The 20487-nt window shown below is 39.2% G+C and overlaps 1 protein-coding gene across 3 annotated transcripts in view; it reads left to right on the forward strand.

Moving 5' to 3' along the window:
- The first annotated feature begins 287 nt into the window (after positions 1 to 287).
- Positions 288 to 20487, forward strand: part of hdac5 (histone deacetylase 5) — a 75270-nt gene continuing 55070 nt past the window's right edge. For 2 of the 3 annotated variants that reach the window (XM_055024500.1, XM_055024501.1), the window contains exons 1-5: positions 288 to 532; positions 1248 to 1337; positions 9433 to 9512; positions 10654 to 10798; positions 18630 to 19534. In XM_055024500.1, the coding sequence (XP_054880475.1) occupies positions 19378 to 19534 (157 nt within the window). In that variant the 5' untranslated portion in view covers positions 288 to 532; positions 1248 to 1337; positions 9433 to 9512; positions 10654 to 10798; positions 18630 to 19377. The remainder of the gene's footprint in view (positions 533 to 1247; positions 1338 to 9432; positions 9513 to 10653; positions 10799 to 18629; positions 19535 to 20487) is intronic. The other variant, XM_055024503.1, reaches the window with a different exon arrangement.

Below are 20487 nucleotides of genomic sequence, written 5' to 3' on the forward strand. Positions count from 1 at the left end.
TCTCTCTCTGTCTGTCTGTCTGTCTGTCTCTGCCTGTCTGCGGGCCTGCCTGTATCTCTCTGTCTGTCTCTCTCTGTCTCTCTCTGTCTGTCTGTCTGTCTCTGCCTGTCTGCGGGCCTGCCTGTCTCTCTCTGCCTGTCTCTCTCTGTCTGTCTCTGCCTGTCTGTCTCTCTCTGTCTGTCTCTGCCTGTCTGCGGGCCTGTCTGTCTTCCTCCATTGGTTTGCATCAAGTCTATTTTTAACACCAGCAGACTGGTCACGTGGCAGGGGGAGGGAGGACGTCAATAATGTTGTTGTTGGTGGGAGAGAGAGAGAGCGCGAGGCAGAAGGAACGAAGACTGTAAATATGGAGGAGGTGAAATGGTAGGAGGTTCAACGCATCCTGCCAACTAGCTTTACACCTTTCCGTGGCCACCTTAAGGAATATAGGATTCTGCGCTGGCGGAGAGTTGGGGGGCGGGGGTATCGTGCACCGAACCTCGGCGGTGACCGCATCCGATAGGAAGCGACCTGAGCTCCGCTGAAACTCACGGTACTGTGCTGTGCGGGCTCCAAGAGGGAGAGCGAGCGTGAATGCGTGTGGCGGTTCTGCGATATGCTTCGCTAGTTAATTAAATGTTTGTTTTCACCACTGTTCGAAGCAATGACATTTTAGACTGCGACCACAGACCAAATGTGTTGACGTGCACAGAAAAGCTACAGCTAGCTAAAGGACAGAAGCTTTTTCTTGGCACATCAAGTAACTTAGCAGCTATTAACCGGGTAACAGGACAGGATGTTTGCTGTTGCAACACGCTCTGGGAACTTTCCGTGGAGACACCAGCTAACTCGAATGCATCTAACAACTGACAGCCAAAGGTTATCCACCAGAATCTACAGTGCAAGCATGCAGCTAACTGATGGCAGCAATTAACTCTTTTGATGGCTTAGAGCTGATTATAAGCCAACATGTAATCGATCGCAGTCTAACATCAGTAGGATGTGCAACTACCAGCTCACTTCTTCAAGGAGACAGTGTAGGTTACACATGTATATATGACTGAGGTTCCTAAGAATCTAATACACAAGCACAAAGTCTTTAATATTTACTTAAAGCCTGTTTCCAGGTTTTTACTGACCAATTTCTGAAACCATTGTTTATACATCTATTATGCATGTCCCATTTAGGACCGGGCAGTAAATTGATAATGTATATTGCAATAGACACGTGATCAGAAAGCATGTCCAATGGAATGTTCTAATTTCAGTAAACTGCATCCAGAACCACACAGCACTCTGGGAGATGTAGGCCAAGGAAGGGCATTCTTCACTCAACCTCTCACAGACAGCTAATCAAGGTTGGTGACATCCTTGATTAATACTTAATACAGATTAATACTTTATTATTATGTGTTATAATCATATTATAATTATTTTGCATTAATCGGTAAACTAGCAACAATTCACTGACTAACTAACATTTTGTTTCATCACAAAATTGCTGTTTAAAAATAAAATGAATGGGTTAGAGTGAATGTAGAAAAGGAGTGCAACAGCATGAGAGGAAATTGTGCATAACACAAAAAATGTCACATCACCAGTTTGACAGTATTTCAGACATTTAAAACAAACAAATTAATAATTTCTGATATCAACTCCTATCAAACCCTTATATCATGGTATGTTTATGAAAAGACTAATAACTATTATTCTTTTCATAGTTATGCAATATGTACATATTGTTTCTGTCTTTTGCTTTATTTCCTCTAAAGCGTATATTACGACTTAATGTCTGTATGTTGCGAGTGTGTAAAAGTGAAGTCAAATACTTTGTGCACACAGTCTTGGCCAATAAAGCTAATTCTGATGTATAAAAATGTAAATTTCCAAATTCATTTAATTGACTGCTTTGTATTATGTCCCTTACAAAAATGTCTCCACCCACATGAATCTGTAAACATTAGTCATGTTAAAACTATAAATTTAAATATATTTTAATGGGACAAGTAAACCCAGACAACATAGTACATAATGTGATATGGAACCATATGATACATGGTATTACTTCAATACCCCCATTTAAAATTCAATGCTATCAATAGCATTCAGATACTGAATAACTGTGTAAATCAGTCTCAGTATAAATTCTGAACATCAATCTAAACACTCCATCACCAAGATGATGCATAATGGTAGCAGCAACATGCGAGGGATAGGGGACAATTCCCATAGAAAATCTATCAGCGACCTCACAAAGCTTTAAGACCTGGTTCACTTTCTTAAAGGACAACCATTCTAAAGTTAAATTAGCTTCAATTGAGCAAAAATAATTTCTACGCATCTGCAGCACATTTTCTAGCCATCATATTATTATTGTGTTGGAATGGCAAAGAACTATCTAGATATCTGTTATTGTATTTCAGCTACACAATACATTGAATTGTAATAATATTTGGAATACAAATGTGTACAATATCAGAATGGCAAGGGACAGCTTACCAAATATTACATCCAAATATTGGATGTAATATTTGGTAAGCCAGGATATTTTGGAGAAATGTACTGAAAATAACACATTAAGCCCCGTGGACAGACGTTTACTGTCCTTTTGTTATGGACCACTGGTGTTTGGGCATTTAGTTTGAAATAATTTCAATAATGATTATTTCTTATTAGTTTTTCCATATTTCTTGTTATGCTAGTTCTTGTATTTTATTTTTTCAACAATCTTTGTTTTTGATTTAATCATAGTAATTCCCCTCTCCCCCCATTGACCATGTCCCTAGATATAAACTTTTGGGAACACTGTATTTGATGGGGATGAACATGAAGGAGTCTTTATGAATATCTGACTGTGGTCATGACGTGTCATTTGGTAAATAATGACACTTTTAATGCAAAGTTGCTATAAAAGTTGTATTGAAAGTCCATTAAAAGTTTGGATTAAAGTGTCATAACATACAGCGAAGTTGGCAGTTCATGACAACAGTCATAGACATTCATAAAGCCTCCTTCATGTTCATGTCATATTTATGAGAGTGTCATATCAGTCTTATGCACATCCTATCAGATAAAGTGCTACCAAACGTTCTAACCTCCCTCCATCCATGTAAGACACGCTTATGTGTACTTATGTCTATGTGTTTTTCTCATAATTATCAAATGCCACTTTTTATAGTACCTCAACATGAAAGTTTTAAAAAATAAAACACATCACCAACTTCTAACTGTACATTAAACCTTTATTCCCATCATTAATAACAAAATATCAAACTGAACCCCTTTGTACCTGCAGCATTCAATGTTTTGTTTGTGTTTCTCATCACAAGTTGTGCAGTGCTTTGTCTGGAGACAAGGAGAACTTCAACAGTGTTATTTTTACCTGCAGAAAATACATTTTCCCCCTTTTTTTATTTTTTATTTTTTTTTAGCATTTTTATATGCAAAAAAACAACATTGGCAATGACAGGCAAGCAGCTTAAGCTCAATGATAACTACCTGATTAAATCACACTTAAATAAATAAGTGAAAAATATGCAATAACTTTAATAAGTAATTGTGTTAACACAAGTTAGCTGTGACTGGAGCTTGTAGTCAGCAATATCGCTTAGAATTTCTGGTATTCAAGTCCAAACTTAGTTTAAGGCGGTAAAACATATTGCTTGTGTTTTCGCTCTTCCACATACTTTGCAGATTACATTTTTCTGTTCCTATTCTGATTATTTTGCCTCCTTTGATCTTAAAAGACACAATCCTTTAGACCCCACAGGTTTACCCCAGCCACGTCCCAGTGGAGCTCGGGACGTGGCTGGGTAAAAGGTGTGCTTTTACCCTTCCTACTGTGTGACAGCTAGGATGAATTAGAATATATGTGTGGACTGAAATTATGTTTTTGTAGAGTTCCTTGTGATGACACTTGTGAAATGACGCAATGTAAATTGAATTGAATATTGAGTAATAGTATTGCAATTTTATTAGTTTGCTCGGTAGTTAGTGATGTCTGAAATATCAGCATCGACACTGGTGACTGCCAATGTTAGAAATTTTTTAACCTATCAGTATGGTTCCAGTAAGTAAACTGAGTTCATATTAATAATCAATTTTGATTTCTATTTTATTGTGTTTCTGGAGCAGGAAAGGGTTAGTCATGTGTTAATTTGTTTAATAAAAAGAAAACAATGGTAATCTACCACAAGAGTAGTGTATTCTAAAAAAAGATGTTTTTCACATATTTGTTAAACCTGTCACTATATTTTGACAGATAATCTGTAAAGATTTTCTGTGAAAAGAATTGAGCTCCTCAGTCTTCTCCCAGTCCTTCCAGAACTAACTACAGAAATGTACTGATCCTTGTCAGAAACAAGCTAAATATGCTTGTGTGTGCGCGGCTCACAGCCTCCTGGCTTCCTTTATTTTGAAGGTATGGAGGTAATCCAGTAACAAAGTCAAAATAGTAAAATGAAACCAAGGTTGTTTGGTCTCATACAAACAACCTTGAGATTAGGATGAAAAAAAGGCATCAGTGTAAACAGAGGACATCATTCATGAAAAATTGAAGGAGTCCAGAAAATGGTTGATTGCCAGTTTCATTGTGACAAGCAGGGACATATTCTTTGATGTCTTTATGGATGGATGACCACTAGAACTTCCAGTTGATGAGGGTGATGGTTTGACTGACTTCAGGGTGGAAAGAGAATTTTACTGAGTGAACCCAGCGAATGAGTCAGCCACAGATTCAGGAGGGAAAGTAAATCTTGTTAGGGAGGCCAGTACTAGGATCAGGTTCATTCGGTTGAGCTTCAGTGATGATGCCTTTGATTTCCCATGTGACAACTCCAACAGAACAGATGGGTGGAAGGACGAGAGCCAGGGTTTTATCCTTGGAGTCTGGTGAGAAGTTAACAATTACCCACATTGTATTTGCTTTCTGTGAGAAAACAACTTGAAGTCATGCAAGTCTGTGGAAAACGAACTCTTAAATGGCCTATAGTCCAATAATGGACATTGAGCCGTCCACCTACTGCTCTGGTGAACATTCCTGCATCCAACTTGCCAATGTCACACTCCTGCATAATTTGCAACATTTGAGGCATTATGACTTGTGACAAAATTTGACATTCAGGGGTGGCCTTTTATTGTCCCAGTCCAGGGATTGTCCAGTTGTTGCTAATTTTGTCTGATCACCCACTGGACATGCTTCACCCATGCACAAAAAACAACTCAGAGTGATGCTCCCTGACAGCAAGTGCGATTAAAAATTATACACAAATCAAGAGAAATGTTATTTTTGTACAATAAAATGTCAGCAAATGCTCATCTACAGTTGTTAACTCCACATGGCAGCAATATTTAAAATGGGGCAATTTTATTTTTGTTCAGTATAATTAGTTATCTAGAGGAGATCTTTGTGACAGCACAGCTTCATCCCCCCCCAAGTCAGAATCCTCCACCTCAGAAATAAACTAAAGGTGGGGGTTGGGCTGAACAAGGACTGGCACTTCAGAGAATGTTTTCTTGAGTTCAAGGAAACCTTTGTTGGCATCCAGGGTCCAGATGTAGCTGATCTTGGTTGAAGTGAGAGATGTAAGGGGTGCTGCTGTTTGGCTGTAGTTCCTGAAACAGTGAAACAGTGGTAGAACTTTGTAAATCTCAGAAAACATTGTAATTGTTTATGGTTGTTGGAAATGTGCCAATCCAGCCAGTCCTGAAAAGGTTTGGTTTGTGCATACCTGTTTGCCCTAAAAATGTAGCTCAAAAAGATAGTTGATAGTTTGTGGAACTCACATTTTTGTGCTGTCAGATAATCTTTTTTCCAAGAGGCATTGAAGGACGAGGTGGGTGTGTTTCCTGTGGGTCAAAATGTCATCAATGTAAACAGAGGATATCATTGATGAGATTTTGAAAAACTCCAGGTGCATTTCACACAGTGGGGTCTGAAAGGCAGTCTTCCACTCAACTCCCTGGCATATTTGATAGACATGGACTGGTTCAAAAGCAGAGAAGATGAAGTAAAGGGGGTTTATTTTTTGATTATCTGGTTGAGCCCCCTGTGATCAACACAGGACTCAAGGAACCCAATTTTCACCAACAAAAGGAAGCCTGCTCCCACAAGTGAAAATAAGTAGTAGATATTCCCTGTACCTGTATTCCTAGATTGATGGATGTACTTTTTTATGGTCTCACGTTCTGGATATGACAGATTTAAGAGATGACTGGACACCGTTTATGGCACAATCATACAATCGATGGGGAAGCAGAGAGAGCTTTGGATGTACTGAACACTTTTTTGAAATCCAGTATTCATCAAGGACATGCTTCTTTTGGGCAACTGGGAACTGGCTTGGAGAAAGGTCAAACAGACAGTAGGTGATCCAGCACTCGATGTGGGATTCAGATCAGTCAAAATGTGGATTATGTTTGCTCCTCAGCAAACAAAACCCGTTACACACAGTCAGTGACAAAAAACGCTGTACATTATAAAAATAAGAAAGACCAGAATATAACCACCTGCAAATTTTAATTACTTACCCAGTGAAAGCTATTGTTTCACCAGGTAAACAATGATGCATGAATGGCTAGAGGGCTGTTCACAGCCCCTCTAGCCCGTTAACTTCTCCAGCCAGTAAGCATCCCACAATGCAACTGTACATATAAAATTTATAGTACCGCTGTAAATTTCTGCACGGTTATAGCATGATCGGATCCTATATGCTATAACCGCATATAGGATGCGGTCCGATCAAATCCTATATACTTTCCATTCTCATTTCGGATCACAGTAAAGAGCTTTATTTTCAAAACCCAGCCACCTTATTGTAGTTTTTACAAACATTTGTTACAGTGTAGAAAACTGTCAAATCATCAGGCTTCACCATGATTGTCTAAGCCAAGGGTGCCCAAAGTCAGTTCTCGAGGGCCGGCATTCTGCATGTTTTAGTTCTCTACCTGGTTTAATGCATGTGGATTCAATGATGGCTTGTTAGAAGGTCTAAGAAGAACATTGACGTGCTGAAAAGGGAGCAAACTAAGACATGCAGGATGCTGGCCCTCAAGGACTGACTTTGGGCACTCTTGGTCTAAGCCAGTGCTTCTCAATTATTTTCCGTTACGCCCCCCATATCAAGAAGAAAACTATTCGCGCCCCCACTCCCCACCGTGACTATCCAGGTCTACTGCAGGCAGTATCAGCTCCTCTGCTATGGTGTGGGGCTTTTTGCACTGCGCAATTTGGTACGCCACCTTATATGATGCTAGCAGCGCTCGATGGTTTACTGAAGTAGCCTTCACAAAGCGGGATGACTGTTGGCAATATTCAGCACGTTTTCGCTGAAAAAACTCTAGCGGCTTACCGCCGTGATTGGAATGTAACGTATTTAAGTGACGCGCTAATTTATTTGGCTTCATGCTGTCCGCTGCGAGCATTTTTAGACAGCAAACACACCGGTCTTTCCTCTTCTCCAACTGTAGTCACAGTGAAGCCAAGCGCTAAATACGCTTCGTCGTATTTCCTCTTCTTAGCTTTCGGTTGACTTTCTGTTGTCTCATTATCTTTGTCTCTCTCCGCTTTTCTTTTCATCCCTGTTAAAAACTTTTTCATGTTGGGGGTATGTTGAATAACAGAAGCCATAGACAGAACGCAGTCGGAGCTTTTTGTTGACTTAACACTGCTAACCAAGGCAAACCTGTTGTCTTGTAAGTCGTAAAATGTTGCACTGTCGCAAACGTGACAGAAGTAACAATGAGAGCGCCACTGCTGCCTACTGTGCGCAGTTACACTTTATACTAGTACAGCCAAAAAAAAAAGCCTGTTCCCCAGGATCACACGCGCCCCCCCAGGTATCGCACCACGCCCCCCAAAGGGGGCGCGCCCCACTATTTGAGAAGCACTGGTCTAAGCAATGACATGACCATAACATAAATTTTTGTGTTAAAAAATGCCTAGTTTCTGAGAGACTGAATTCTGGGTTTTCATTACTTATAAAATATTCACTTAATTGTGTCACAAATGAGTAAAATGAATTCTGGGACCTCTTATATAAGAACATCTGGAACAGCAGTGTGTGTGCATGCGTGCGCGTGTGCGTGAGTTTGGAGAGCAGGAAGCCTATGTGTAAATTGTTGCGTATTTTTTGGCATCTTAAAATGAACATGTTACAGAGGGACTGACGTTACATCAGATTTTTGCATATCTGAAAGCAGGAGGACCAGCAGGGAAATTACCTCTAAATCCTCTGCTCTCTCCCGATCTCTATTTCTCACATTTGCTATTTGTTTAGGGAGGAGGTGTTCAGGTGAACTGTTACCATGGCAGCTAGACCCCCAGTTGCCAGGCAGCACTTCCTGCTCTTCTGCAGAATGGGAGGGGCAAGGTATTTTGGGAAATGCTGGTGTGAAGAGGAGGAGGTGGTAGAGAAATAGAAAGAGGACCGATTCCCAGTTCTGGGTACTTTAGCAGCGGTAGAAGAAAAAAAAGATGCTACAGCATTTCTTCCTAACATGAGTTTGGGTGTCATGTCATTAGGTCATTAGCATTAGCATTAGGGTGATGGAGCAGTTGGGCAGCAGATTATACTCAGAACTATTGTAACAGCTTGGATCCAGTGCGGTTTTTGTCCTGGAATTTTGGTTGTATGTAATATACAGATAACATATCCCAACTTGGTAAATCTTTCTCAAGTGCCCCATATGTTATATAAAAATTGCTCAAACAATTGAAGAAACTGATAAAGCCCCAAAACAAACAGTTGTTGTTGTTTAGGTGAATGTGACCATGTGTAAATCAGTGTTATGAGATGCGATCAGAATTTCTGCTAAGTCACATTGAAATTAGAATGTAAAAAAACAATTTGTTTATTTGTAGAGTTAATGAGGTGTGTCATCAGCATTATATAATAAAAAGTTTAGATCAGGGATCTGCCACCTTCACGGTCCAAAGAGCCAGGCTGCAGACCCCATGTTATATAAACTTGTGTGAAAAGGGTAAATGGCTGTCACTTTGCCCATTGTTACAGTTTTTGTCTTGGACTGTTCATGATTGACAAAATATAAAATGTGGACTGGTATATATGTTTAAAATCTCAAATTTTGTCGTCAATGATGTCAACAACTCTATTTGTAATTTGTCAAAAATACTTTATGGAAATAAGTATAAACTAAAAATTTAACTTTATTTAATGTGAAAAATATTAAAAAGACAGTTTAGTGCCATAAAGGCAACACAGTTAGTAAGCAGAGCAGGAGGCTGTTAATGTGTGCACCTAGTCAGAGTAAGTTATCTGCAAATACTGGATGAAGGTGACATGATGATCCAGATAGAAAAACCTTAGCGAGATATGAGCATTAAGTAGTTCTGACCAGAGTTTAGCCTGCTCTTAGGCTATCTGTGCATGTTTTGATATCCTCAAGGAGGATATATATTTATTTTGAGGATGTCAATGTTTGTCAATTTTCCAGGAATCCTTTCTCTTCACCATATCATTACTTTAGCAGTAGGTGGAGCCAGAGGACCAGGGGGATCTCCAGTTAGCTTCAAGGTACATCTTGTTTTGCAATTTAGAATCTTGCAATAAACCAAACATAAATCACAAAAAAGTTGTTCAGGGTTTAGTGATGAAATGTACCAAGGTAAATTTGTTTGTATACATATCAAACATTTGTATACATATTAGTCCAATTTCTTTGTATATTTACTGAGATATGCTGTGAGTGTGAAATCAAGAATGATTTGTATTAAAACAGTTAATTGCAATTTTATCTCCAACGTTTGAAACTAGACATGCATTGTGGATGCATGAAAAAACATATCTAACCATAACTCCAGGTTAAAAGTTGATTTTTGTTGTAATTCATATTTATTGCATGAAGCACTTTATGTGTGTCATGGATTACTTGATTTGTAGAATGTAATAACTAGGAAAACAATTTTTTCAGCAGACCGTTGTCCCTACATGCTCATCCAAGAGTGAAAGTCAATACAAACTGCTGGGTTTACTTAGAAACTTTTTAAACTACTTTGAATAACCAATAGAGCATTTGGTTATTGGCAACTAGAATCAATTGGAATGCATTTATGATTGAATTTAAATTATTTTTTTGTAAAGTGCAGTGAGATGACATGGTTATGACTTGGTGCTATATAAATGAACTGAACCCAAAGCGCTTTAAGCGCCATTCAGTCATTGACTGAATGGAGCAGCCACAGTTGTCCTGGGGAAGTCTGACAATTTTAGTAAAATTTTAAAGATGAAAATGAAAATTGTAAAAATGATAGTACAGGCAGCATAACAAAAATCTGTTTTTTGCATCCTATAATAGCAGTTAGCACGTATAGCGGTCCTAATAATAGTAGTGTTTGTATTCTGGATAGAAAGGTAGAATTTTACTTTATTGGACACATTTCCTTTAAATGATTGATACATATTGATTTAATAAGAAAATTTAACACCTTTTGTACTGCAAACTTGTGTTCAGTTTCCTGTTTGCTTGGAAAGATGTTCTTTCCGCTTTTAGTAGTGGAAAGAACAGGTTAATCTACACATTTGCCGATCTTTGTGTTGTTAGAGCTTACAAAGGTTTCAACAGTTGTTATAATGCTGACTAAGTGCCTGCTGCTTAAATGCAAGACACAGTAAGTGCTGTAAAATGATTCAATATGTTTTTGTGCATATTCCACAGGTAAACTCCACATTGAGGCCTTTTAATCTACCTGTTTGTCCTTTTGATGTCCAACTCATGGATGATTCAGAAGACCCACTTTAACAGAAGCATATGCAGGGCAGAAGTCCAGGCTCAGCCTTCATGAATTCATCCCACGAATCCAGTAAGTATCTTTCAAGTGGTTAAGAAATGACACCATGTTAAATCTTGTTGAAACTTTTTCCAGCTGTATTGTTAAATGGGGGAAACTGTGAAATAACCTGGTTATCATATAAGTGTTCACATTTAGAGAAACATCTCACTGTTCATTTTCATCATTTAGATTTTTTGTTGTCACACCTATTATAATTGATGTGAAATCACCTAAACCTGCGGGTACTTTTATACAGGTTACAAACAGAAATATCTTGTTCATTCTGTATCTATTAATCAAATGTGAGAATTTTAAAATGTCTTATTTTATTAGTTTTTTTGTTTATCTAAAATGATTCCAGACCAGTGATGTGACCATTCCTGTTTTATCCCCAAATTCCTCTTGAGCTGTTGTGTTCATTTTCTAATTTCACTGCACTGTGATATATATACTCAGGCATACTGTGTGTATTCTGTGAACTGTGCAGATTCTGCAAGCATTGCCTGCAGAAAATTCACAGTCAAGTGTATTGATTTCCCACATTTCTCAGGACAAATTCCTTAATTTTCCGCAGTCTGAATAGCTATTAGCAGGTTTGATGCGATAGTTGAATGCCTTGGCCCATTCAACGAGGGCCTTCAATTTAATACACCACTATTAAATTGAAGTGGCCAAACCTGTTAGCAGATTTGATAAGCGAGTTGAATGCTTCGTCCCATTTCTTTTAGACCAGGGTAGCCAGAACACAACTGTCAGTGCTGCATAGAGAGCAGCAGTCATACTAGTGCAGCATGAATGATCTGCACCGTAATCTGTCCAGAGCCTTTAGATATCGTTTTGCACCTATTGGAACTAAACGATAGAGTAGTGGAATGGTTATCTTCACCAATTAGCTTTCAGATTCGCCTCCCAACTCTTGCTTAAAGGCCTAAGTTATCTAATAGGAGGTTTCAGAGCAAATCATTAACCCCAAAGTTTAGCTAACAAAGAGGCACTTCCTGCGATGCTCATAGTAATCTGTGTGAGTATATTTTTATTTTTTGAAATGCAATGGCTACAAATGGAGAAATTGATTTGATATCAGAAAAAATTCAACATCCAACTGACTTTTTCTTAAAGGTCCACTATCAGACTCACTTGAACAAGCTATATAATGAACAAGCTATATAATGAACAAGCTATATAATGAACAAGCTATATAATGAACAAGCTATATAATGAACAAGCTATATAATGAACAAGCTATATAATGAACAAGCTATATAATGAACAAGCTATATAATGAACAAGCTATATAATGAACAAGCTATATAATGAACAAGCTATATAATGAACAAGCTATATAATGAACAAGCTATATAATGAACAAGCTATATAATGAACAAGCTATATAATGAACAAGCTATATAATGAACAAGCTATATAATGAACAAGCTATATAGTACGTCTTTGGGATAGGCAAAACATGGGCATTACATGTGATGTTGGCAGAGCTGAACAAACCTTTGTAATACCAGACTTCATTATATATTCTTTTTGTTTACTGTCGTATTTGTGACTTGTACACTTGTCTGGATATAGTGGTGCATTAAATTGAAAGCCCAGGTATCAAATGCACGGTCTGCCACTGATGATTCCTAATTTTGACATGAAAGTGATTAGTTCAGTGTAATTTGGTTGTCATGGTTACAGCTGTAGTATGCACACACAGACAGCACTGTGGTTCTAGGGGTTGATGCACCGCTAATAGAAACGCAGAGATGAGTCATCCACTGAGGCTCAGCATTACACACATGTACACACACACCTTCGGCTGATGTGTTGGAGACTTCACACGTAAAACAGATCCAGTCACATCTTTTCTGCCATCAAATTTGTTTCGGATCACAACTTATGGTGGGAGCACACGTCTTGAGTAAGCTGTGACAGCTCTGGATAATAGAAGCACAACAAAGCAGTTTAGGTAATAATGCAGCAGGGCACTTTCAGTTATCCAGTGCTATTTATGCTTCTGCCTATTTCTGTTTATTTGGACACCGCTACTGAGTCAACCCTAAAAATGCGCTCTAAGACGCAATGAGCTGTTTAGAAGATGAGGATGATGATGCAAATATCATAATTTGTGAAAAGATGAGTGACAGCAGCAACAGGTCAGCGAGTGCCAGAAGCTGTCAAATGAAGAGTTACCAAACTGAATTAAAGCTGCACAGCGGCGTCATGCGGCCCTCGCAGCCAAGCACCGCACCGGGGCTTCCGGCACTGCAGGCTGCCCGCCACCCACCATTCACCGCAGAAGCTGTCGCGCAGTTTCCGCGCCCGTCCACCAATCATATTGATACATTCGGCAGCGTTCACCAAAGACGCACAAAAAAATCTGGTACAGATCAGTGGATGCAGCGAGGAGATACAGCTGATGGATTGACCTTGGGGGCGCAGCGGAGTCAAATGACATTTAAATGCTGTTGGGCCCTGTAGATGTTAACAAAGGTCATACATATCCAGTTTGGACTAGCTCCAAACTGGATATGTTTGATCCATGGATGATCCATGTGTGATTTAGAGAAAATCGTATTAAATGGCGAGGGACTAATATTTGCCATTTTGCCATGCCCACACGGTCTCAGGCAGCAGCCAGCAATGACAAAGTTTATCATCATTTTATGTCAATTTGCACTGCATTAAATCCATCTAATTAATACAGTAAAAGTAAGACAAACAGCAGAAAAAACAGGTGACTTCCTGTGGGGAAGTGGGCGGGGCTAAAGTAATGTCGTCAACTGACCATGTAAATCAAATCAAATCAAATTTTATTTATTTCAGCAGCAAGGCATTTCAAAGTGCTTTACATCATGAACACAAAACACAAAGTCATGCATCATGGAATAAACAATACATTGTTCCATATTACATTTCAAATACAATTCTAAACAGGTGTGTTTTTAGTTGAGATTTAAAGGAAGTCAGGGTTTCTGCTGTTTTACAGTTTTCTGGAAGTTTGTTCCAAAAGTTTTGGTGCATAGATGCTGAAAGCTGCTTCTCCTCTCTTGGTTCTGGTTCTGGGGATGCAGAGCAGAACCAGAACCAGAAGACCTGAGAGTCTGTAAGGTTGATACAACAACAGCAGATCTTTAATGTATTGTGGTGCTAAACCGTTCAGTGATTTATAAACTAACAGTATTTTAAAATCTATTCTTTGAGCTACAGGGAGCCAGTGGAGGGACTTTAAAACTGCTGTTATGTCTCTATCTTCCTGGTTTTAGTGAGAACAGGAGCAGCAGCTTCTGGATCAGCTGCAGCTGGAGGATTGATTTGTTGGACAGGCCTGTGAAGACGCTGTTGCAATAATCAATGCGACTAAAGATAAACGCATGGATGAGTTTCTCTAGATCTGGCTGAGACATTAGTCCTCAAATCCTGGAGATGTTCTTCAGGTGATAGAAGGCCGACTTTGTAACCGTCTTTATGTGGCTCTGAAGGTTCAGGTCCGAGTCCATCACTACTCCCAGATTTCGGGCCTGATCGTTAGTTTTTAGTTGTAATAAATGAAGCTGTCCATTGACTCAAGATCGTTCCTTTTTAGGTCCAAAAATCATGACTTTAGAACTTTAGAACAGATAAATGTGTGGATGTGCCAAAACTTTCTCCAGATGAACAGAAACAAAACTAAAGTCATGATTTTTGGACCTAAAAAGGAACGATCTTGAGTCAATGCACAGCTTCAGTTATTACAACTAAAAACTAACGATCAGGCCCGAAACCTGGGAGTAGTAATGAACTCAGATCTGAACATTCAGAGCCACATAAAGACGGTTACAAAGTCGGCCTTCTATCACCTGAAGAACATCTCCAGGATTAGAGGACTAATGTCTCAGCCAGATCTAGAGAAACTCATCCATGCGTTTATCTTTAGTCGCATTGATTATTGCAACAGCGTCTTCACAGGCCTGTCCAACAAATCAATCCTCCAGCTGCAGCTGATCCAGAAGCTGCTGCTCCTGTTCTCACTAAAACCAGGAAGATAGAGACATAACAGCAGTTTTAAAGTCCCTCCACTGGCTCCCTGTAGCTCAAAGAATAGACTTTAAAATACTGTTGTTAGTTTATAAATCACTGAACGGTTTAGCACCGCAATACATCAAAGATCTGCTGTTGTTGTATCAACCTTCCAGACTCTCAGGTTCTGGTTCTGGTTCTGGTCTGCTTTGCATCCCCAGAACCAGAACCAAGAGAGGAGAAGCAGCTTTCAGCATCTATGCACCAAAAATCTGGAACAAACTTCCAGAAAACTGTAAAACAGCAGAAACCCTGACTTCCTTTAAATCTCAACTAAAAACACACCTGTTTAGAATTGTTTTTGAAATGTAATGTTCTTGTGTTTATGATGTAAAGCACTTTGAAATGCCTTGCTGCTGAAATATGCTATACAAATAAAATTTGATTAATTGATTGATTGATGAGCACAAAAACCAGATTGGAAAGAGTCAAAGCAGTTGGTCATCATGAGGAAACTATATAATTGTTTACACACAGTTTTTTCAATAACTTTGCTGATGAAAGGGAGGTCAGAGGTCAGAGATCAGTCTGTAATTCTGCAGTAGTGATTTGTCCAGATTTTTCTTTTTTAGCAGTGGTTTAATAACTTCTGTTTTCAAAGCCTGGGGGAAAACACCTGATGTAAGCGATGAGTTACTATTTGGATCAGATGAGTAACAATAACAGGCAGGACTTTCTTAAAGAAATGTGTGGGAAGGACATCCAGACAGCAGGAGCTTGAACTTAATTAACTTATAATTTCTTCTAAGGTTTTATAATTAAGTAGTTGAAATTGGGTCATTTTTTCTGTATTTGTTTTTTTTTTGTACAGCAAAGGTTCTGGCTTTAGAGTTGATGTGCAGATCAATCCTCTGATTTTTTGAATTTTCTCTGAAAAAAAACTGGAAAACTTGTTACAGGCAACATTAGATTGAGTTCAGGTGGTAACATCATAAGAGGGTTTGTGAGCCTGTCAACTGTTGCAAATAAAGCTCCAGCATTGTTAATGTTTGTGTTTATGACATCTGCAAAGAAAGCCTCCCTTGCATGTTTTAGTGTTGAGTGATAGTTACGTAGTCTTTCTTTATAGATGTCATGATGAACGTGAAGTTGAGTTTTACGCCATTTTCGTTCTGCCCTGCGGCAGAGTTGTCTTGCAGATCGAACTGTTTGTGCTTTTCTCCATGGAGATTTCTTCCCACTAGACACAACCTTTACTTTAATTGAAGCAATAGATTCAATGATATATAAAACTTTAGACTGAAAATCATCTACCAACTTATCTACATCATTACAGCTTAAGGGTGAGGAGGAAGAGTAGATTTGATTAAATGTTTCTGCTGTTTTCTGTGAAAGAACGTTTTTGTGACAGTAGCTGTTTGTCCAAGTTGGTCAAAGAATAAATAACTTTCATAGATAACAGCAGTGATCAGACAGTGCGACATCAGTTACAGAGACATTGGAAATATTCACACCCTTACTGATAACCAGGTCCAGTGTGTGTTGCTTGTTTGACATGTTGTGTTAAACCAAAATTTTCTAAAATATTAAAGCTTTTTTGCCCCTCTGTTTTGGGGTTTATCCACATGAACATTGAAATTACCAACAATTAGTAAACAATCACAATCAGTAAAGAAACTTTCCACGTATGTTGGAGTTTTGTATAAAGTTGGTGTCAAAGTTTGTTTTGTAGCCTTTAACCTGAATTCCAAGATACTCAAAAGAGGTGAAATGACCCAAAGAGATTGTACTACAATTTATGGTTTTCTTAAATATAGAAGCCACGCCTCCTCCTTTTTTATGTTTTCTATTCTCACTTAAAAATTGTAGTTAGGAGGCGCTGTTTCAATTAGTACAATTTGGTCATTATTGTCATTCAACCATTTTTCTGTCAGAAACATCAATATTATTACTCGGTGATGAAATCATTGATTAATTTTACCACAGAGTGATCTGGTATTTAAAAGAGCTACTTTAAGTGAATTGGAGGCAAAAAGTTTTTCAGTCTGATGTTCCTTTAGGCAGTCTGAGGATCAGTCTGAGGATCAGTCTGAGGATCAGTCTGAGGATCAGTCTGAGGTTTGAATTAGGACCGCTGTATTTCATATTTCTGTTTTTTGTCAATTTTCTTATCGTGACTCGGACAGGTAATGTCCTGTTCTGCAGTACCCGGGGGCCAGACACATTCTGGATGGAGACAGGTGTAAAGATGATATCTGGTCCCCGGCCTCAGACCTCAGAAACGCAGAGTGATGGATCCTCTGGAAAGTCAGGGGCAGGTTGCTTAAATGTAGTGAGGTCTGCTTTGTGAGTGCTAAGGAGAGACGAACCGAGGTGAAGCTGTTGATTCATTCCATCTGTAAATTTAAGAAACTCTGGTCCGGAAGACATTTCTTCATTGATATCTGTTGAATTCTGTGAATGACTGGAGGAGCAGAGAGGGAGGGGGGGAAGATGGAAGGGAAGCAGTCGCTCTGTCTCCAGTCGATTTATCAGCTTCTTGGGGTCTGCCCATAGCAATGCATTAGAAGAGCAGTGACTGAGTTGCTTTGCAAGTCAGTCACTGCTCTCCATGCATTGCATGGCAGGCACCTATTGTTCTTCACCTAATAGAATGCCTCTTTATTGAGGCCTGCCCATAGCAATGCATAAGGAGAGAATTGCATTGATTGAAAAAGATTGTCAGAAAAAGATAATGCTTCGCAAGTCAGTCACTGCTCTCCTTATGCATTGCTATGGGCAAGGCCCAATCACCAAAACTCTCCTAGCCTACTTTAGCATTATGTTTACTTACGAGATTCCCCAACTTTGTGTTCTGCTGCATTGTCAATATTTCTACATGCAGTTAATTTAATTGACACTAGTCCAAAAAGCTGGTTAAAAGTTACTATCCTGAGGCTTAAGACTTGTGCTGTGTTTGTTTTTTTCTGCATGTGGATAGAAAAAATCATGTCCATGTCTTTCATGGGACAAACTGTCAGACTCTCCAGTTGGACTAAAAAGAAAATATAGTCACATTCAACAGATTTGTAGTGTCAGTTTTATGTTGGTTTATTGAACTGGATTAAAAGGGCTTTATAACTGGATGACAATCAGGGGGGTTAGGAAGTATCACTATGAAACCTGAGTTCTGTCATAAGCTCCTTGGCACAACAGCAAGTTTGAGTTGACATGAACAGTTGCGTATAGCTTTACACTTTGAGTTAGGACTATGAAACCACAGAAACACAAAAGATGACTCAATTTCATAATTAATGGATCATCTTTGAGAAGTGCAGTGGAGAGGAATGACCGAACTAAATGCAACCCCCTCCACCACTGAACTCCAGAGCAGAGCTGGACGTAGAACTCTCTCTCTGCCTCTGTCTATTTTTATCTATGGCTCCTCCTCCACTACAGCATACTATTTTCAGCCACAATCCTTCCATCAAACACCATCTCCTGGGTTTCTCTTCATCCTCTGGACGGTCTTCAATTGTCCATGTCTCCTTCATCATCTTCTGACCCTTCCTGAAAAGAAACAAGTTGTTGTCTGTATAACTTCCCTAGTGATCCACTTTCAGCCACCGCTCTCTCTCTATATCTCTCTTTATCTCTCTCGCATTCAGTCTCCTCCCTCCATTTAGCTCTCACAGTTCATTCACCAGCTCAGAGAGCGTCACAGACACCCGCATACACAGCAGGCTGTACGCGTTAGCCTCCTGAACGGTTTAGATCGACTCTTTCTGCAGATTTTTAGGGGACGGATCAGGATTCTCCACTGCTCTTCTCTAACGAAGCTGTCCTGTTCTGCTTCCATCCTGTTTTGCTCTCTCTGCCTTTTTCTCAGAGCTTCGTTCTAATTTTGGAAATATGGAACCTCAAGGAGTGCTCTCCCGAATCTATTTACATCCTTGCTGCTCTTCCTCCCCTTCATACTCCTCCTCTTCTCTCAATCTTGTCAGCCAGGAGGTGAAAAGTGAGACGATCCATTGATGTGACAGAAAACTCGGCTTCTTCTTTGTCTGGACATTTTTTGGTTGTTCAGCTCACAGAATTGCCCAGCAGGATGGAGATTACGCAGCGCTAGATGGTTTCTGTCTGTTGGGATTTTGGACTCCAAGCCGCCACTGCAACAGAAGAAACAAACTTCTTTTCCTGAGCTGACAGGTACCTGACAAAGTGTTTCGGTTTTCTGGAGCCAGCAGAGGACTTAAGAAGATCTATGCAAGCTTGGTGTTTTCTCATCTACTTGGACTCAAATCCCTCAATCCCATTGGAGAGGAGACTTCTTGGAACTCACACCTACTATGACAGAGAAGAGGATTTTAATCAAGGTGATACTGGCCGGTTAGTACAATTGAAACTGAACAGCCACTGAAGCTCTGAGAAAATTTGCAATCTCTACCAAGACTGGATTACACAATAAAAACTTTTTAGAGTATTTATTCACACTTAACAGGACAATTTACAGAGTTTATATATATGTATTTTTTTTTACAATTTGTGGCAGACAGTTCTTCCTAAGCTATGCTGGTACCTCTAAAGACCAGACATTTTTTCTTTTCACAAACTTAAGCAGCAGCTCTTGTCCTGGCATGCTGTTACATCCCACCATGTCAGGATTGTGCACCATGCTGCAGACCATCTACGAGACTGAGTCGTGTTTTTCCTCTGCCAGCACAGACAGCCACCACCAGCCTCTGGAGCTCCTGAGTGACAGCAGGGGCTCCGGTGCTGACATGACCGCTGCTGGTGAGTCATCTCTGGGAAGGCAGAGGTGGGGCTGTGGTTGGATGAAATTAATAAGTAATTTGGTCTTTCTGTAAGCAAGCATATTTAATATGTGGGTTTAGGAATTGTTTGGATGTTTTGTTTATTGAATAAGATTGGAGCATGGAGCTGGTTGGTAGTGCTCTAAAAGAGAATGGGAGATTGGCAGGAGCTGTAAAGCTAACATACTCTGTGAAGTAGACAGGTGAGGATGTACAGGTGATGATGTAGAGTTTCAAATTTGTAGTATGATTTGCATTTGCCCTCTATGCTGAACCAAAGAGGGCTGAACCCCAAACAGGGGTTTTGCTTTAAAAAGCATTAAAGCAAAAAAACCCAAAAAATATTTTTGTGTTTTCTGGATAAAAAAATCTTTCAACCAATTGTCTTCAGGTGTGACCTATTTTATTTTTTTTTGTAAACAATATATATCTATATAAAGTAACATTCCCTATACTCTGAGCACATCATCCACAACAAACCATGAGGGTGGTGGCAGCAGGCTGTTTGAATTCTACTTTAAGAGACAGTTGCTGGTCAGGGTTAATGGGAAGATTAATGGAGCTAAATGCATGGCAATGAGGCAAGAAACCGTGTTAGGCCTTCAAAAGACATATTCCCTTGACCTGGGGGGCCCAAACTAAGATCTAGTTTTTCTCTCACCTGCACGACACAAAGATATAAAAAATTGTAAATGAAATAAGTTTTCATTTACAAATAAAAAAATTGCAAGTTTTAAATGCGAATATACATCAGTTATAGCAATAGAAAATCTAATCCAGTTTCTTCCTCTGTGAGATTCTGACACTGGGAGGAGGTTTCTGGTTTTTCAGTCAGGCAAACCTAAGGCCAGCAGGTTTCAATTATGGTGTCCCAGACAAAGAAATAATTTAACGTTTAGATTTAAGACTGTTAAACACTTTTGGTCTGATTAT

This window comes from Poeciliopsis prolifica, unplaced genomic scaffold (genome assembly GCF_027474105.1).
Source record: "Poeciliopsis prolifica strain line A6 unplaced genomic scaffold, Auburn_PproV2 SCAFFOLD121, whole genome shotgun sequence".
Taxonomy (NCBI): domain Eukaryota; kingdom Metazoa; phylum Chordata; class Actinopteri; order Cyprinodontiformes; family Poeciliidae; genus Poeciliopsis; species Poeciliopsis prolifica.